The sequence below is a fragment of the Phyllobates terribilis genome, unplaced genomic scaffold, assembly GCF_046119375.1.
Source record: "Phyllobates terribilis strain yellow unplaced genomic scaffold, ASM4611937v1 Scaffold_1__5_contigs__length_1240528914, whole genome shotgun sequence".
Taxonomy (NCBI): Eukaryota; Metazoa; Chordata; class Amphibia; order Anura; family Dendrobatidae; genus Phyllobates; species Phyllobates terribilis.
Window position 1 is genome coordinate 361,594,535 of NW_027362761.1, and position 16,200 is coordinate 361,610,734.

At 45.0% G+C, this 16,200-nt stretch overlaps 1 protein-coding gene across 1 annotated transcript in view; it reads right to left on the reverse strand.

Moving 5' to 3' along the window:
* P2RX7 (purinergic receptor P2X 7) overlaps window positions 1-16,200 on the reverse strand; it is a 78,148-nt gene that overhangs the window by 14,796 nt on the left and 47,152 nt on the right. Inside the window, exons 8-12 of the mRNA XM_073676297.1 lie at window positions 11,744-11,880; window positions 10,576-10,669; window positions 3,757-3,822; window positions 2,323-2,445; window positions 913-1,020 (exon numbers count right to left, since the gene is read on the reverse strand). Of these exons, the coding sequence (XP_073532398.1) occupies window positions 913-1,020; window positions 2,323-2,445; window positions 3,757-3,822; window positions 10,576-10,669; window positions 11,744-11,880 (528 nt within the window). The remainder of the gene's footprint in view (window positions 1-912; window positions 1,021-2,322; window positions 2,446-3,756; window positions 3,823-10,575; window positions 10,670-11,743; window positions 11,881-16,200) is intronic.

The window sequence follows — 16,200 nt, forward strand, 5'->3', positions numbered from 1 at the left end:
CAGCTTGTGCGATACTCCCCAGACTGGTTTATCTGATCCCAGCATGTGTGATACTCCCCAGCCCGGTGTATCTAATCCCAGCATGTGCGATACTCCACAGACCGGTGTATCTAATCCCAACATGTGCGATACTCCCCAGACCGGTGTATCTAATCTTAGCATGTGCGATACACTACAATGAGCCCTGTATGGTATGTAGATACGTGTAGTGTATCATGTACTGTGAATAATTCCACTGTGTGTAACACTCCGCGCATTTAGCCCCAGTTTATAACACAACAAGCAGCACTAACAGAATCCATCCTCATAGACACTGTACTTGTCAGTATCACTAGCAGTCACCAACAAAATGGCTCCACACTGTGATCCTAAACGTCATCCACTCTTATCCTGTTACAAACACCCAGAAGGGGAGGAGAGGAGTTAGGTCACACCCGTGAGTAGATCCAGCCCACATTTACTGCAGTCCGTAATGTGAGCTGGTTGTACACTAGGTTTTCATTGCAAATTTCAGCAGTAACTCCCCCAAGTGTTTAAAAGTGGAAATACCAAACCTTTTTAAATTATTTTTCATATTTTACTTCATTAAAAACAAATGATAATATTTAAAAAAAGAAATCAAAACATTAATACTGTACATTTCTTCAATTTTTGCAAAAAAAAAAAAAATTTTCATGGCACCTTTCCTTTAAGGAAAACTTAGGTCTCGTATCCATGTTTCAATAGACTGACGGTCGCGCATGCATCTCCTTTCAAAGTGCATGAGACACACAGAGACAGCAGAGTATAGAGCTTAGCTACTTACGTTCGTCAATCCCATATAACCTAAAAGGAGTGGCAACACGTATGAACAACTGCCGCTGCATTTCACACTTTATTATTTATTTTACAAGTCTTAGAAAAAGGCCTTACCTTGATCATATAACCCTCTGTTTCTTGTAAACTTTTCCTTAGCTTTTTATCCACCATAATAATATCATTCTGATCCACAAAGGACACACACGTGATATCCAGGCATGACTAAAAAAAAACAAATTAAAGATATTCCATAGTTAATATAGACTGTGTTACCAACAGGGGTAACTTAAGGCTATGTGCCCACGTTGCAAAAATGAAGCAGAAAATTTCTGCTTCATTTCCACATGTCCTCTCCCGGAAAAACGCTTGCGGAATTTGGCAAGCGGTTTTCGCGCGTTTTAGAAGAGTTTGGGACATGCGGAATTGCCTTGCGTTTTTTATTGCATTGACAAGGCAATTCCGCATGCGTAAACGCATGTAAAACGCTACGTGGGCACATACCCTGAAACTTCTAAATTCCAATACATTTTTGAGGCAGAGGGATGGCTTGGACGCCCTGTTGAGATAACAAGAGACCTGTGATCCCTGTTTCTAATTTAAGCAGAATGAGCAAGGCTGGCTACAAGAATTGCAGAGGAGACTCCAATCCATACTGGTCAGTAAAGGACAGGGGCTATATGATCAGACTAATTTGGCATCACCTGAGAAAAAAAATGTGTGCTGTGCTCACAGATTCCCCAAATCCAAGAAAAGACGGCCTACAGCAAGGCCTGTGGAAGTCACCATTATCAGACATAGAATAGATTATGCTTTGCTTCTGAAGTGCTGAGCACTAGGTTTTGAGTTTTTGACAATGTGGGAGGCAATATGTGATTGTAAATAAGTGGCCAGATGGCCAAGGATTAATCTTTGTACTGTGAAATGTTGCAGGGAAATTCTTCTGTATGTCAACCATCCATTCCAGAAGCTGATGATCATGAGAGCTAATGACCACCTTCCAGTAGCGGGCATATGCAGAGAATGGTCCTTGTGCACGAAGAATATACGGGCCCTCTGCGGTCCAACATTTTAGCATAATCCACTATTTCACTTGCTTTGTAGGTAGAAGTATCCTCCTTACTTCTTGTGCCCCAGCCATACCAATGGTATGTCTGCCCATGCCTCTTCCCCAAAGTTATCAGCATATACACCTAATATTATGGCTACAGACATTTTATTGCTGAAAAAAATATATATCTTTGTAACACTTTTGCAAATGGATAGCAAAAACAACAATTGAGATTTTGCAGTAATTGATTCCTTTTCTTGGCTAGCTGAACAGATATTGACAAATTGCACGTTTTCGAGACTACTCAGGTCTCTTCATCAGGCATACTGATGAAGAAACCTGAGTACATGTTTTTGAGACTAATATGTCATTACCTGTTCAGCTAGCCATTAAAAAGTATCAACCACTGAGGTCTCTCTCAATTGTTATTACTTTTTCAAACATTTTAGTAATTTTTAATGAAACAAATGGATTACTGTGAGGATACTGGGGCCGTGTATTTCTTTGAACTTCTGCTCATCATAGTACTTCTGTCCTGAGTTTGGAGTGCAGCAACAATTATAATATTGGCTGATGAGAAGATCAATCACTACTGAAGCCTACATGTAATAAACAAAAAATTTAGATAAATTACATCAGTGGCTTTAGATCACATTACATTCTTAAAGAGGACCTTTCATCAGTTTGAACATGTTAAACTTGTCACATCAAGGAATAGTGGCTGCAAAGCTAAGTAAAATGTAGTTTTCATTTTAATTTCTCCTCTCCGCTGCGGAGATATTAGCTTGTAAAGTTCACGCTAGAAACGAGCTATAAAATGAATAATCTCTTGATTTATGAAAAAAATTAAAGCAATGAACACATTAAAATAACAAACATTGTAATATATCTTAGCAGAGAAATCTCCTTATTTAAGCTCCTGGACTGATCTTTCACTTCTCAATTCAACGGTAAAATCTGTCTTCAGTGAAAATGCTGATTTTCCCATTACTGAAATAGAAGATGAGAGTTGGTGTTTTAAAATTCTAAAGCAGGGAGAGAAGAAGGGAGGAACTAGAGGCAGACAGACATTCTGCTGCAATTTCTCCTGATACAATGGTTACAGTTCTCCATAGAACCTCATGAGCACCAACTGTCATCTCCTAGCTCAGTAATGGGAATACCATTGAATTGGGAATTTATAGAATGAAAGATCGGGCTAAGAGGAGAAAAAAAGCAGATTTCTCTAGTAAGATAGATTACAGGGTTTCTTATTTTCAAGTGTACTATTGATTTATGAAAAAAAAGATGAAAACAAGTTAGGCTTTAAGTTTAATTGGGTGTTACCAGAGATTTGTCTCTGGGGGCGTGTAGTTCTCCCCTGCAAGAGGCAGCAACTTACAGGGGGAAAAAGAACATGTACTCCTCTCCTTACTGATCTCTGCAGCTACATTGTAGAGACACAGAAGTGGTGAGTTATGTATCATACACAGACACTTCCAGATCTCATATTGCAGTCTGTTCTCACTCTAACCACACACTGACAGTCATAAGATGAGATCTGGAAGGATCTATAATGATACATAACTGCTCTGCTGTATCACACAGTAGCTGCAGAGATCAGTGAGGAAAGGAGGGCGTGTTCTTTTCTCCTCTGCATAACGCAGCCTGCTTATGATTGGTCAACCTCATGGAAGGGAAGAAGTGCACTCCCCTAGAGACAAATCTCTGGTAACACCCAGTTGGGCGTATCAAAAATTATAACCTAAACTTTACAAGCTAATATCTCTGCAATGAAGAGGAGAAATGAAAAAATAAAAACTACATTTTACTCAGCTCTACAGCCATTGTTCCATGACATGGCCAGTTTAATATGCTAAAACTGGTGAAAGGTTCTCTTCAAATAGTTATTATGTAGAAATTTAACTCACCAATCCAAAGTAGGAAAGATAGGAACCAATGAATATCACCAATTCTAAAAAGTTGAATCGACCTCCCTGCAGAGACAAATATCTAATTTATTACTAGCCCACATTTTGATCACGTAGTCATAAAAAGAAGTCATAAGAACATATTACATGTAGTCTCAATTTACTTATATTTATTAATATATTATACAGTATACTAACACTAATGTATTAATATATACAGGGTGGGCCATTTATATGGATACACCTAAATTAAATGGGAATGGTTGGTGATATCAACTTTTGTGGCACATTAGTATATGGGAAGGGGGAAACTTTTCCAGATGGGAGGTGACTATGGCGGCCATTTTGAAGTCGGCCATTTTGTATCCAACTTTATTTTTTTCAATGGGAAGAGGGTCATGTGACACATCAAACTTATTGAGAATTTCATAAGAAAAACAATGGTGTGCTTGATTTTAACGTAACTTTATTCTTTCATGAGTTTTTTACAAGTTTATAACCACTTATAAAATGTGTTCAAAGTGCTGCCCATTGTGTTGGATTGTCAATGCAACCCTCTTCTCCCACTCTTGACACACTGATAGCAACACCGCAGAAGAAATGCTACCACAGGCTTCCAGTATCCGTTGTTTCAGATGCTGCACATCTTGTATCTTGATGGTATGGTGTGGTTTATGGGGTACAAAGATAGTGAGGCCATTCTTCATCAATGGAAACCTCAATGCCACTGGATATCTGAAATTGCTACATGATGATGTGTTGCCCTCTTTATGCACTGAAGATGGCACGTTCCCTGAGTTTTTCCAACAAGATGGTGCACCACCACATTATGGGTGTCAGGTCCAAGCATTCCTACATGAACAGTTTCCTGGAAAGTGGATTGGTCGTCGTGGGCCAGTTGAATGGCCACCAAGGTCTCCAGATCTGACCCTCTGATCAATTGTCTATGCTGTGAAGATATGCTGTGAAGTTGGATCCAAAATAGACGACTTCAAAATGGCTGCCATGGTCACCACCAATCTGGAAAGTTTTCCCCCTCCCATATACTAATATGCCACAAACAGGAAGTTGATATCACCATCCATTCCCATTTAATTTAGGTGTATCCATATAAATGGCCCACCCTGTATATATATATATTATATATAATATATATATATATATATATATATATATATATACACACACATATATATATACATACATACACACACACACACACACACATACACCGGTATATATGTATTTTATATATACACACACACACGTGGTCAAAATTGTTGGTACCCCTCGTTTAATGAAAGAAACACCCACAATGGTCACAGCAATAACTTGAATCTGACAAAAGTAATAATAAATTAAAAACCTATGAAAATGAACAAATGAAAGTCAGTCATTGCTTTTCAACCCTGCTTCCACAGAATTTAAAAAAAAATTAAACTCATGAAATAGGCCTGGACAAAAATGATGGTACCCCTGATAATAATGTGACAAAAGGGACATGTTAAATCAAGTTGTGTCCACTAATTAGCATCACAGGTGTCAACAATCTTGTAGTCAGTCAGTGGGCCTGTATATAGCGTTACAGATACTCACTGTGCTGTTTGGTGACATGGTGTGTACCACACTCAACATGGACCAGAGGAAGCAAAGGAAAGAGTTGTCTCAGGAGATTAGAAAGAAAATTATAGACAAGCATGTTAAAAGTAAAGGCTATAAGACCATCTACAAGCAGCTTGATGTTCCTGTGACTACAGTTGAACATATTATTCAGAGATTTAACATCCATGGGATTGTATCCAACCTCCCTGGACGTGGCCACAGGAGGAAAATTGATGACAAATCAAAGAGACGGATAATACGAATGGTAACAAAAGAGCCCAGGATAACTTCTAAAGAGATTAAAGGTGAACTTCAAGCTCAAGGAACATCAGTGTCAGATCACACCATATGTCGTTGTTTGATCCAAAGAGGACGTCACGGGAGACGACCAAGGAGAACACCATTGTTGAAAAAAAATCATAAAAAAGCCAGACTTGAATTTCCCAAACTACATGTTGACAAGCCACAAAGCTTCTGGGAGAATGTCCTATGGACAGATGAGAGAAAAAAGGAAGTTTTTGGCAAGGCACATCAGCTCTATGTTCACAGACGGAAAAATGAAGCATATCAAGAAAAGAACACTGTCCCTACTGTGAAACATGGAGGAGACTCTGTTATGTTCTGGGGCTGCTTTGCCGCATCTGGCACAGGGTGTCTTTAATCTGTGCAGGGTACAATGAAATTTCAAAACTATCAAGGGATTCAAGAGAGAAATGTGCTGCCCAGTGTCAGAAAGCTTGGTCTCAGTCGCAGGTCATGGGTCTTGCAACAGGATAATGACCCAAAGCACACAGCTAAACACACCCAAGAATGGCTAAGAGGAAATCAATGGACTATTCTGAAGTGGCCTTCTATGAGCCCTGACCTAAATCCTATTGAGCATCTTTGGAAAAAGCTGAAACATGCTGTCTGGAAAAGGCAACCTTCAAACATGAGACAACTGGAGCAGTCAGCTCATGAGGAGTGGGCCAAAATACCTGTCGAGAGGTGCAGAAGTCTCATTGACAGTTACAGGAATCGTTTGATTGCAGTGATTGCCTCAAAAGAATGTTCAACAAAATATTAAGTTAAGAGTACCATCATTTCTATCCAGGCCTATTTCATGAGATTAATTTTTTAAAAATTCTGTGAAAGCAGGGTTGAAAAGCAATGACTGACTTTCATTTGTTCATTTTCATAGATTTTTAATTTATTATTACTTTTGTCAGATTCAAGTTATTTCTGTGACCATTGTGGGTTTTTCTTTCATTAAACGAGGGGTACCAACAATTTTGACCACCTGTGTATACTGTACAATGGAGCACTGCATTTTTTTTAACGAAAAAGTGGCAAATCTGCACTATGTACAACTTGAAACCAAACTTACAGACAAATAAAGTAGTAAAAAACAAGGGAACATTACATTATAGGTTCACGTTTATCCTTGTGGGTCTTTTATGGTATCATATATTGTGTGTGTGTTTGTGCGTGTGTAATTTATTCAGTATTTTTGGCACAAAGAATTATTATTTGAACCAAATGAATAACTTTTTGATACCAAGTAGAAGTTGTTAAGGACAAAGATACTAAACATCTAATATTGATACATGTTGTCTGTAGAGTTGTATTTTCTCTTTCTCTCTGCTGCTAAGCAAAACCAGCCACAAAAAGTGCATGAGTGATTTCAGTCTTACACCATGCTCACACAAGTCTGAAATACTAAGATCAAATATGAGTATAAATTCATTAACATTAGGGTTCGCTCACATGAATATAACTCGGATGAGTACTATCTGATGTTTTATCGGACAGCACTTGGACCAATGTTATACTCTGGGGCAGTGCAGATCTGCATTTTTTTTCTTTCTATAGACCAAATATGTCTGGGGAAAAAAAATCACACCATGCTGTGAGTGGCTCTGCAAATCAGATCACGCGCACCCATTCAAGTGTATAGGTACATGTAAAACATCGGACTGCACTTGGATGACATCCGGTTTACGCGGACTCAGACAATGGAGAAGATGGAGAAATTAAGTTCTCAGTCTTTTCCGCACCTGTGATACTATTCTCTCATCCGAGAGAATCAGATCACAGCAAACTGACACTGATCAAATTCGGACCAGAGTTTCAGCTAAGTGTCATTACCATAATCGATCCAATTCTCTCAGAAGAAGAAATCTTTGCTTGTGTGAGCGAGCCCTTATATGGAGGTAACATGGAGAACTTTTACACCATAGCTGAAGAGCTTTTCCAGGACTTAGATATTGATGTCTGTAACATACCTGGCGGCGTCCTTGCATAGTGGTCCATCTCCCACTGTACAAGAGCGCGCACTTGATCTCCAGTCCAGTCTGCTAGCCTGGCTTCCCTCCATGCTGTCTGCTTGCCTCTGTTTCTGCAGCTTAAGGGCGGAGCCCGATCACTTCCTGTTTCTTGTACCTGCTGCAGACACACCCCTGATGCGTCCTCAGCCTATTGCTGTCTGTCACCTGGTATTTAACCCAGCTCCTCCCAAGAAACCCTGCCTGAGCATTGTGTTTCATTCAGTGTGCTCTTTCACTCTCAATGTGCCAGGTCCCTTTCTGTGTTTGCTTGCCTGCCTTTCCTGGAGGCTGTATTTCCAGGTCTGTCTGAACTCGTTCCTAGCCTGTTCCTTCCGCCTTCCAGGGGCCGCAAACCTAGACCCGCTCCTGTATCTCGTCTGTCCTGTCTGAACACGCTCCTAGCCTGTTCCTTCTGCCTTCTAGGGGCTGCATACCTAGACCCGTTCCTGTATCTTGCCTGTTCTTGTCTGAACACGCTCCTAGCCTGTTCGTTCCGCCTTCTAGGGGCCGCATACCTAGACCCGCTCCTGTATCTTGCTGCTGTGTCTGTTCTTGTCTGAATACTCTCCTAGCCTGTTTTCCTGTTTTTCTCTATGTCCGTACCTTCCCTTTTTCTGCAGAGTCTGAACTTGTACCTAACTCCTGCTCGTTGTCACTGTACTTCCGTTTGTGAGTTTGTGGTCCACTCGCTACTTCACTGCAAGTACCCTGTGGGTATCTGGTTCTGCCTTTCCCTTCCTGTCTTTTCCGTGTGAACAGAGCCCTGTCCCCCCTGCTCTGCCTTGCTCACCGCTCCGGCGGTTCTAGCCTGCTCTGCCTTGCTCGCTGCTCCGGCAGTCTCGCTCTGCTCTGACCCTTTGCTTGCTGCTCCGGCAGTCTCGCTCTGCTCTGACCCTTTGCTTGCTGCTCCGGCAGTCTCGCTCTGCTCTGCCTTGCTTGCTGCTCCAGCAGTCTCGCTCTGCTCTGACCCTTTGCTCGCTGCTCCGGCAGTCTCGCTCTGCTCTGACCCTTTGCTCGCTGCTCCGGCAGTCTCGCTTTGCTCTGACCCTTTGCTCGCTGCTCCGGCAGTCTCGCTCTGCTCTGACCCTTTGCTCGCTGCTCCGGCAGTCTCGCTCTGCTCTGACCCTCTGCTCGCTGCTCCGGCAGTCTCGCTCTGCTCTGACCCTTTGCTCGCTGCTCCGGCAGTCTCGCTCTGCTCTGACCCTTTGCTCGCCGCTCTGGCAGTCTCGCTCTGCTCTGACCCTTTGCTCGCCGCTCCGGCAGTCTCGCTCTGCTCTGACCCTTTGCTCGCCGCTCCAGCAGTCACGCTCTGCTCTGACCCTTTGCTCGCCGCTCTGGCAGTCTCGCTCTGCTCTGACCCTTTGCTCGCCGTTCCGGCAGTCACGCTCTGCTCTGACCCTTTGCTCGCTGCTCCGGCAGTCTCGCTCTGCTCTGACCCTTTGCTCGCTGCTCCGGCAGTCTCGCTCTGCTCTGACCCTTTGCTCGCTGCTCCGGCAGTCTTGCTCTGCTCTGACCCTTTGCTCGCTGCTCCGGCGGCCTCATCCTGCTCTACTCTTGCTCACCGCTCCAGGCGGCCTCGTCCTGCTCTACTCTCGCTCACCGCTCTAGGCGGTCTCGTCTTGCCCTGCTCTCGCTCACCACTCTGGGCAGCCTCTATCTGCTGTGTTTGTCCGCCACATCTGTGGTTCTGTTCCTGAGTCCCAGTGTGTACTGGGTCCTATCCCGCCTGTGTTCCAACCTGCTAGTGCCTCCCTGTCTGCACTCTAGCCGTGCTTGCCTGTACCTCCCTGCCTGCCTACCCGCCTGCCTGCATACCAGTCGTGCCTGCCTATACCCACCAGTCCGTGTGCCAGCCTAGCCTGTCTGGTACTGTGTTTCCCGGTGTGGGTCAACAGCCGTGTCCGGGGTCGGTCCTGGAGTAGCACCTGGTCCCTCTGCTCGGTTCCTCCTTGGTGCACTGGCGTCGTATGCCGTCGTGCGACCCTGGTCGGATCGGGTGAATACTTAGTTACGCCCCTCCAGGCATTCACTCTCCGGCACGGTCCAGTGGAATCACTACATATACACGCACACGCCACTCAGCCCGGGCGTGTGCATTACAATGTCCTATCCTTCAGATTAGTTGTCATTATCAGAATGGAGAGGTCTGACGCCTGGCACCCCCTCGGATCAACTGTGTGCATCTCCTATGGTGGCAAAATGTACAAATTGTGGAAAGATGGAAAAACACGACTGTGTATATTGAGTAGTGGCCATTCTTTGTGGTGCAGCTCACCTCCCATTGAAGTGAATAAAAGTTGAGTTGAAGTACTCAAGAACGCTCACTACACAGTGTATAGAGCTGTACTATTCCGGCTTTATTTACTATGTACAGTAAATGTCACTGCCATAGAAGCGGCAAACAGCTGATCTGGGTGTCGGACCCCAATAAATTCGATACTGATGTCCTATCGTGAAGACAGGTCATCAGTATCCAAGTCCTGGAAAAACGCTACAGTAGTCTTAGGCACTCTTTATAGTCTCCAGGAACACTGATCATGATCATGAGTGAACAGGCAACATCGGTAGCTTGAATTAGCTTTATATAGCCTCAATAATCACTTTGGCCAGTTTCACATGTCCAACACGGTCTGAGTATCGATCGCTTTGTCTGGAATGGCTACTGGATTCCAGGCCTGAACTCAACTTCATATTTAAGGCTGCTGAGTCTGACTGAGGAGACCTCATGGCTGGTCTGGTTATTGCGGTCCATACTACGACCATGAATGAATGGTCCATGTGTGAATCTGGCATTAACACCGTATGATGAAAAAAGTCATGTTCAAATTTGTCAGAATCAATGAATTACATCAGATATCATGTTGAGGAGTGATTTAAAACCTAGATACTCAAAAATAAAAGGAATCATTACTGTGCCATGGACTTGAATGTCAAATCGTATCCCATATGCCTTTATTAGAGTTCTCCGCTCAGTCTGATCTGGGGCCTTATAATACTTTGCAAATCTGTAGGCAGGAAACATTTTTAATTCAGCAAAAATGCAAGTGTAAAAAGAGTTAATTTCCCCACCCCAAAGTAATGCTATATTATGTTATATTTATGCAAGTATCTTTTTTTTATTGTACCTGTATAAATTACACTTTGGGTAAGAATGCATATAGACCTCTATGTACCTGGAAGGCACTACAATTTGGGTAGGAATTGTATATAACAGTAACCATTTTTTTGCCAACGAAGGGTACCACCACTGTGAAAAATGCCAATCTTTAGATCGTAGTGCAGCATTTTGAGGAAAGCACTGTACCGCTTAGTCTTCTAAGGCTAGGCTCTTTTCTACAGGTAGCTACATAATTGTTCCTTGACTTTAAAGGGAACCTGTTTTAATGCTGCATTTTCCCACAGCTAAAGTAACTGAATAGTATGAGACAGTGTGTTAAATCTCACACATTTAAGATTGTGTAGTTTAAGGCCCTGATTCATCATTTGCCTTCTTTTTCATATCTTTTTTTGTGCAAAGTTCTTGAAATTTGTGCACACAGTTCATGGATTTTGCACAAAGTAAAAAATTGCCTTCATTTTTCACCTTGACCTCTTTTAAGTTTTATTAGCTCAAAAAAATGCATGTTTTGCAAAATGATACAAAACTGTACAACAATTTTCTGTTGTAGACAAAATCACTACAGAGGGGACTGAAGTACATTTGTGCCAAAATTTTGTAGCTTTTCATGTTGCAATTGATGAATCAGTCAAAGATATCTGGAAAGCCCAAACCTCTGCCCAGAATGGTGAACTTAAAAAAAAAAAAGCCAAAACAGAATAACACATAAAAAAGTGAATTTAAAACATTGCAAGTGAAAAGATGGGTATGGCACAAACAAAAATAAACCGGGGTAAAAAGCAAAACTAGCCAAAGATGCAAAAGCAATGATGAATTGGGGCCTAATTTTACAATGTTTGAAAATGAGACCGTTTTAGTTAATCTTAATTTTTTTCATATATAATTTTTTGTTACATAAAAAACTAGTAGAATATTTGAACATAAATACATCATTACTTCTGGGAGAATGCTGTCCCCTTACCTGAAACTTAAGCCTGGAAACAAACTTTCATCAAGAGCTTTATCATCCAAACGTCGAAAGCTATACTGTGGTTGGCAACTGAATGCCCAAGGATCTAGATCACAATTCCAGTTAATTTCAATGCCCATTATGCCACCCTAGGGAAATAAATAATTTCGGTAATGTAGCTCTAAACCTACATTCTAAAGACACTTCCAAATAGACATAATAGAAAGATTTAGTCATCCAACTACAACAGCTTTTAGGTGTCATTGAATTAAAATAATGAAATTGCCAATTGTGTATTATGTTCGGGATTTCTTTTGCAGAATATCTTCATTCAGAGCAAGTAGGGATTCAACACAGAAAAAAAATTAAAAAGGGGTTAGTGGGCAATTTTGCTGTCTGACTCTTAGTTACTGCCAGATCACTTCTCTGCTCCATCTAAATCAATTTGCTAAGGGCTCATACCCATATGTGTAAAAAAAAAGTTCCGATTTCTGGACCGAAAAAACGCATGGTAACGCCTGCGCGGTGAGAACTTTCCCACAGCGCGCGCGCTGACGTCATTGAGATGATCGGAGTTCATTGGATATGAACTCCGATGACCTTTCAGCCGCCTCCACGAGCGTGAGATCTTTCTCACTCTCGTGGTGACGTCAGTAAGGTGAATGGTGTTTATTGGATATGAACCCCGCTCAACTTTATCACGTCACTGCAAGTCACTGAGGTGCGCAAGCATGTGCAGCTCATTGTCTCTGCAGGATGGCAGGCTGTATAGTCGCATCATGTGACAATGCAGCCTGCCATCTAGATGTAGCAGAGGTAGACCCGTCGCAGGACGAATGGATTGAAACTGAGAAAAAAAATTGCAGATGAGATGTAACCCATTGAATAACATTGGTCAGAGTGCAATCTGATTTTTTTATCAGATTGCACTAGTCCGTTTTTCTCGCAGATGAGTATGAGCCCTTATACTGATTTCTGCAGAGCATTTGTACCCTACAGGGCCATGTTCACGCATGGCAAAAATGGTGCGTTTTTTCCATAGTTTCTTTTTGGGTGCAAAAAATCCGCTGTTTTTAACAGTTAAGCAAAGCGGTTGTGATTTTATGAAAACTCATGCCCACTGTGCAGTTAAGGACACTCTTGAACAGTGAGGTTTTTGGTGCGTTTTTCTTTTGTAGACTTCTATAGTGAGCCTGAAAAATGTTTGTAAATACGCTGTTGTGTTTTTAAGTGCAAATTCCTAGTGTTTCTGCACTAAAAAAATGCATGAAAAAAGATTATTGCTATTGTGAATTTTGGTGTAAATATGCAGCATTTACGCTATTTGTGAACAGATAGCGTAAGTCGCCTACCCTTCTACAGTTAAAGGAATCTTCCACTCCAGGACAAACTTTACCTGAGCAGTCCAGCTTGCCAAATATTGACATTGTGAAATATACACTCAGTTAGGATTTAGCTTTGCTAGCCAGTTCAAGTAGTCGTGGTGTGATCACAAGCATTTGGTTTACATACTTATAGTCTGTAATGCACACGCCCGGGCTGAGCGGCGTGTGCGTGTATATGTAGTGATTCCACTGGACCGTGCCGGAGAGTGAATGCCTGGAGGGGCGTAACTAAGTATTCACCCGATCCGACCAGGGCCGCACGACGGCATACGACGCCAGTGCACCAAGAAGGAACCGAGCAGAGGGACCAGGTGCTACTCCAGGACAGACTCCGGACACGGCTGTTGACCCACACCGGGGAATACAGGAACAGACAGGTTAGGCTGGCACACAGACTGGTGGGTATAGGCAGGCACGACTGGTATGCAGGCAGGCGGGTATGCAGGCAGGGGGGTACAGGCAAGCACGGCTAGAGTGCAGACAGGGAGGCACTAGCAGGTTGGAACACAGGCGGAATAGGACCCAGTACACACTGGGACTCAGGAACAGAACCACAGATGTGGCGGACAAACACAGCAGAGTGAGGCTGCCCAGAGTGGTGAGCGAGAGCAGGGCAAGACGAGACCGCCTAGAGCGGTGAGCGAGAGTAGAGCAGGACGAGGCCGCCTGGAGCGGTGAGCGAGAGTAGAGCAGGACGAGGCCGCCTGGAGCGGTGAGCAAGAGTAGAGCAGGACGAGGCCGCCCGGAGCGATGAGCAAGAGTAAAGCAGGACGAGGCCGCCCGGAGCGGTGAGCGAGAGTAGAGCAGGACGAGGCCGCCTGGAGCGGTGAGCAAGAGTAGAGCAGGACGAGGCCGCCCGGAGCGGTGAGCAAGAGTAGAGCAGGACGAGGCCGCCCGGAGCGGTGAGCGAGGGTAGAGCAGGACGAGGCCGCCTGGAGCGGTGAGCAAGAGTAGAGCAGGACGAGGCCGCCTGGAGTGGTGAGCAAGAGTAGAGCAGGACGAGGCCGCCGGAGCTGCAAGCAAAGGGTCAGAGCAGAGCGAGACTGCCGGAGCAGCGAGCAAAGGGTCAGAGCAGAGCGAGACTGCCGGAGCAGCAAGCAAAGGGTCAGAGCAGAGCGAGACTGCCGGAGCAGCGAGCAAAGGGTCAGAGAAGAGCGAGACTGCCGGAGCAGCTAGCAAAGGGTCAGAGCAGAGCGAGACTGCCGGAGCAGCGAGCAAAGGGTCAGAGCAGAGCGAGACTGCCGGAGCAGCGAGCAAAGGGTCAGAGCAGAGCGAGACTGCCGGAGCAGCGAGCAAAGGGTCAGAGCAGAGCGAGACTGCCGGAGCAGCGAGCAAAGGGTCAGAGCAGAGCGAGACTGCCGGAGCAGCGAGCAGAGGGTCAGAGCAGAGCGAGACTGCCGGAGCAGTGAGCAAAGGGTCAGAGCGGAGTGAGACTGCCGGAGCAGTGAGCAAAGGGTCAGAGCTGAGCGAGACTGCCGGAGCAGTGAGCAAAGGGTCAGAGCAGGCTAGAACCGCCGGAGCGGTGAGCAAGGCAGAGCAGGCTAGAACCGCCGGAGCGGTGAGCAAGGCAGAGCAGGGGGGACAGGGCTCTGTTCACACGGAACAGACAGGAAGGGAAAGGCAGAACCAGATACCCACAGGGTACTTGCAGTGAAGTAGCGAGTGGACCACAAACTCACAAACGGAAGTACAGTGACAACGAGCAGTAGTTAGGCACAAGTTCAGACTCTGCAGAAAAATGGAAGGTACGGACATAGAGAAAAACAGGAAACAGGCTAGGAGAGTATTCAGATAAGAACAGACACAGCAGCAAGATACAGGAGCGGGTCTAGGTATGTGGCCCCTAGAAGGCGGAACGAACAGGCTAGGAGCATGTTCAGACAGGAACAGGCAAGATACAGGAACGGGTCTAGGTATGCAGCCCCTAGAAGGCGGAAGGAACAGGCTAGGAGCGTGTTCAGACAGGACAGACAAGATACAGGAGCGGGTCTAGGTATGCGGCCCCTAGAAGGCGGAACGAACAGGCAAGGAGCGAGTTCAGACAGGCCTGGAAATACAGCCTCCAGGAAAGGCAGGCAAGCAAACACAGAAAGGGACCTGGCACATTCAGAGTGAAAGAGCACACTGAAAGAAACACAATGCTCAGGCAGGGTTCCTTGGGAGGAGCTGGGTTAAATACCAGGTGACAGACAGCAATAGGCTGAGGAAGCATCAGGGGTGTGTCTGCAGCAGGTACAAGAAACGGGAAGTGATCGGGCGCCGCCCTTAAGCTGCAGAAACAGAGGCAAGCAGACAGCATGGAGGGAAGCCAGGCTAGCAGACTGGACTGGAAATCAAGTGCGCGCTCTTGCACAGTGAGAGATGGACCACTATGCAAGGACGCCGCCAGGTATGTTACAGTACCCCCCCCTTACGTCCCCTCTTCTTCAGGCCTGCCAGAATGTTCCGTAGGGAATTCGAGGGCCAATCCTTCCCTTCAAGGAGATCACTTCCACTGTCCACAGGAAAAACTGGTCTCATCTGGGTAGCTAGGATGCTACCTCCTATCCAGCCATCCTCAGCAACAGACGAAATGGGTGGAGTACCAGGAACAGCACAAAAGGAAGTCTCTCTCCACTTATTATCAGGTAGCACCCCAGAGGGTTCAGGAGACAACTGGAAGTCCTCCGCCGGGTTGGAGGAGTGCAGAGACTCGGGGGTAACCTCTGCTTCGGGGTACATCTTGTCAAGCTCACAGGATGAAATGGGCGAGGTATCAGGTACAAGGTGTAGAAAAGTCACTGTCTCTTTGTTATCTGGTGGTACCCCAGAGGATTCAGGAAACAACTGGGGGTCCTCCGCCGGGTTGGAAGAGTGCAGAGACTCGGGGGTAACCTCTGCTTCGGCGTACACTAGGTCGGACTCACTGGAAGAAGCGGCCGAGGTAACAGGTACCGAGTATAGGAGAGTCTCAGTCCATTCGCTATCAGGTAGCACCCCGAAGGGTTCAGGAGACAACTGGAGGTCCTCCGCCTGGTCGGAGGGGTGTAGAGACTCGGGGATAACTTCTGCTTCGGAGTACACTAGGTCGGACTCACTGGAAGA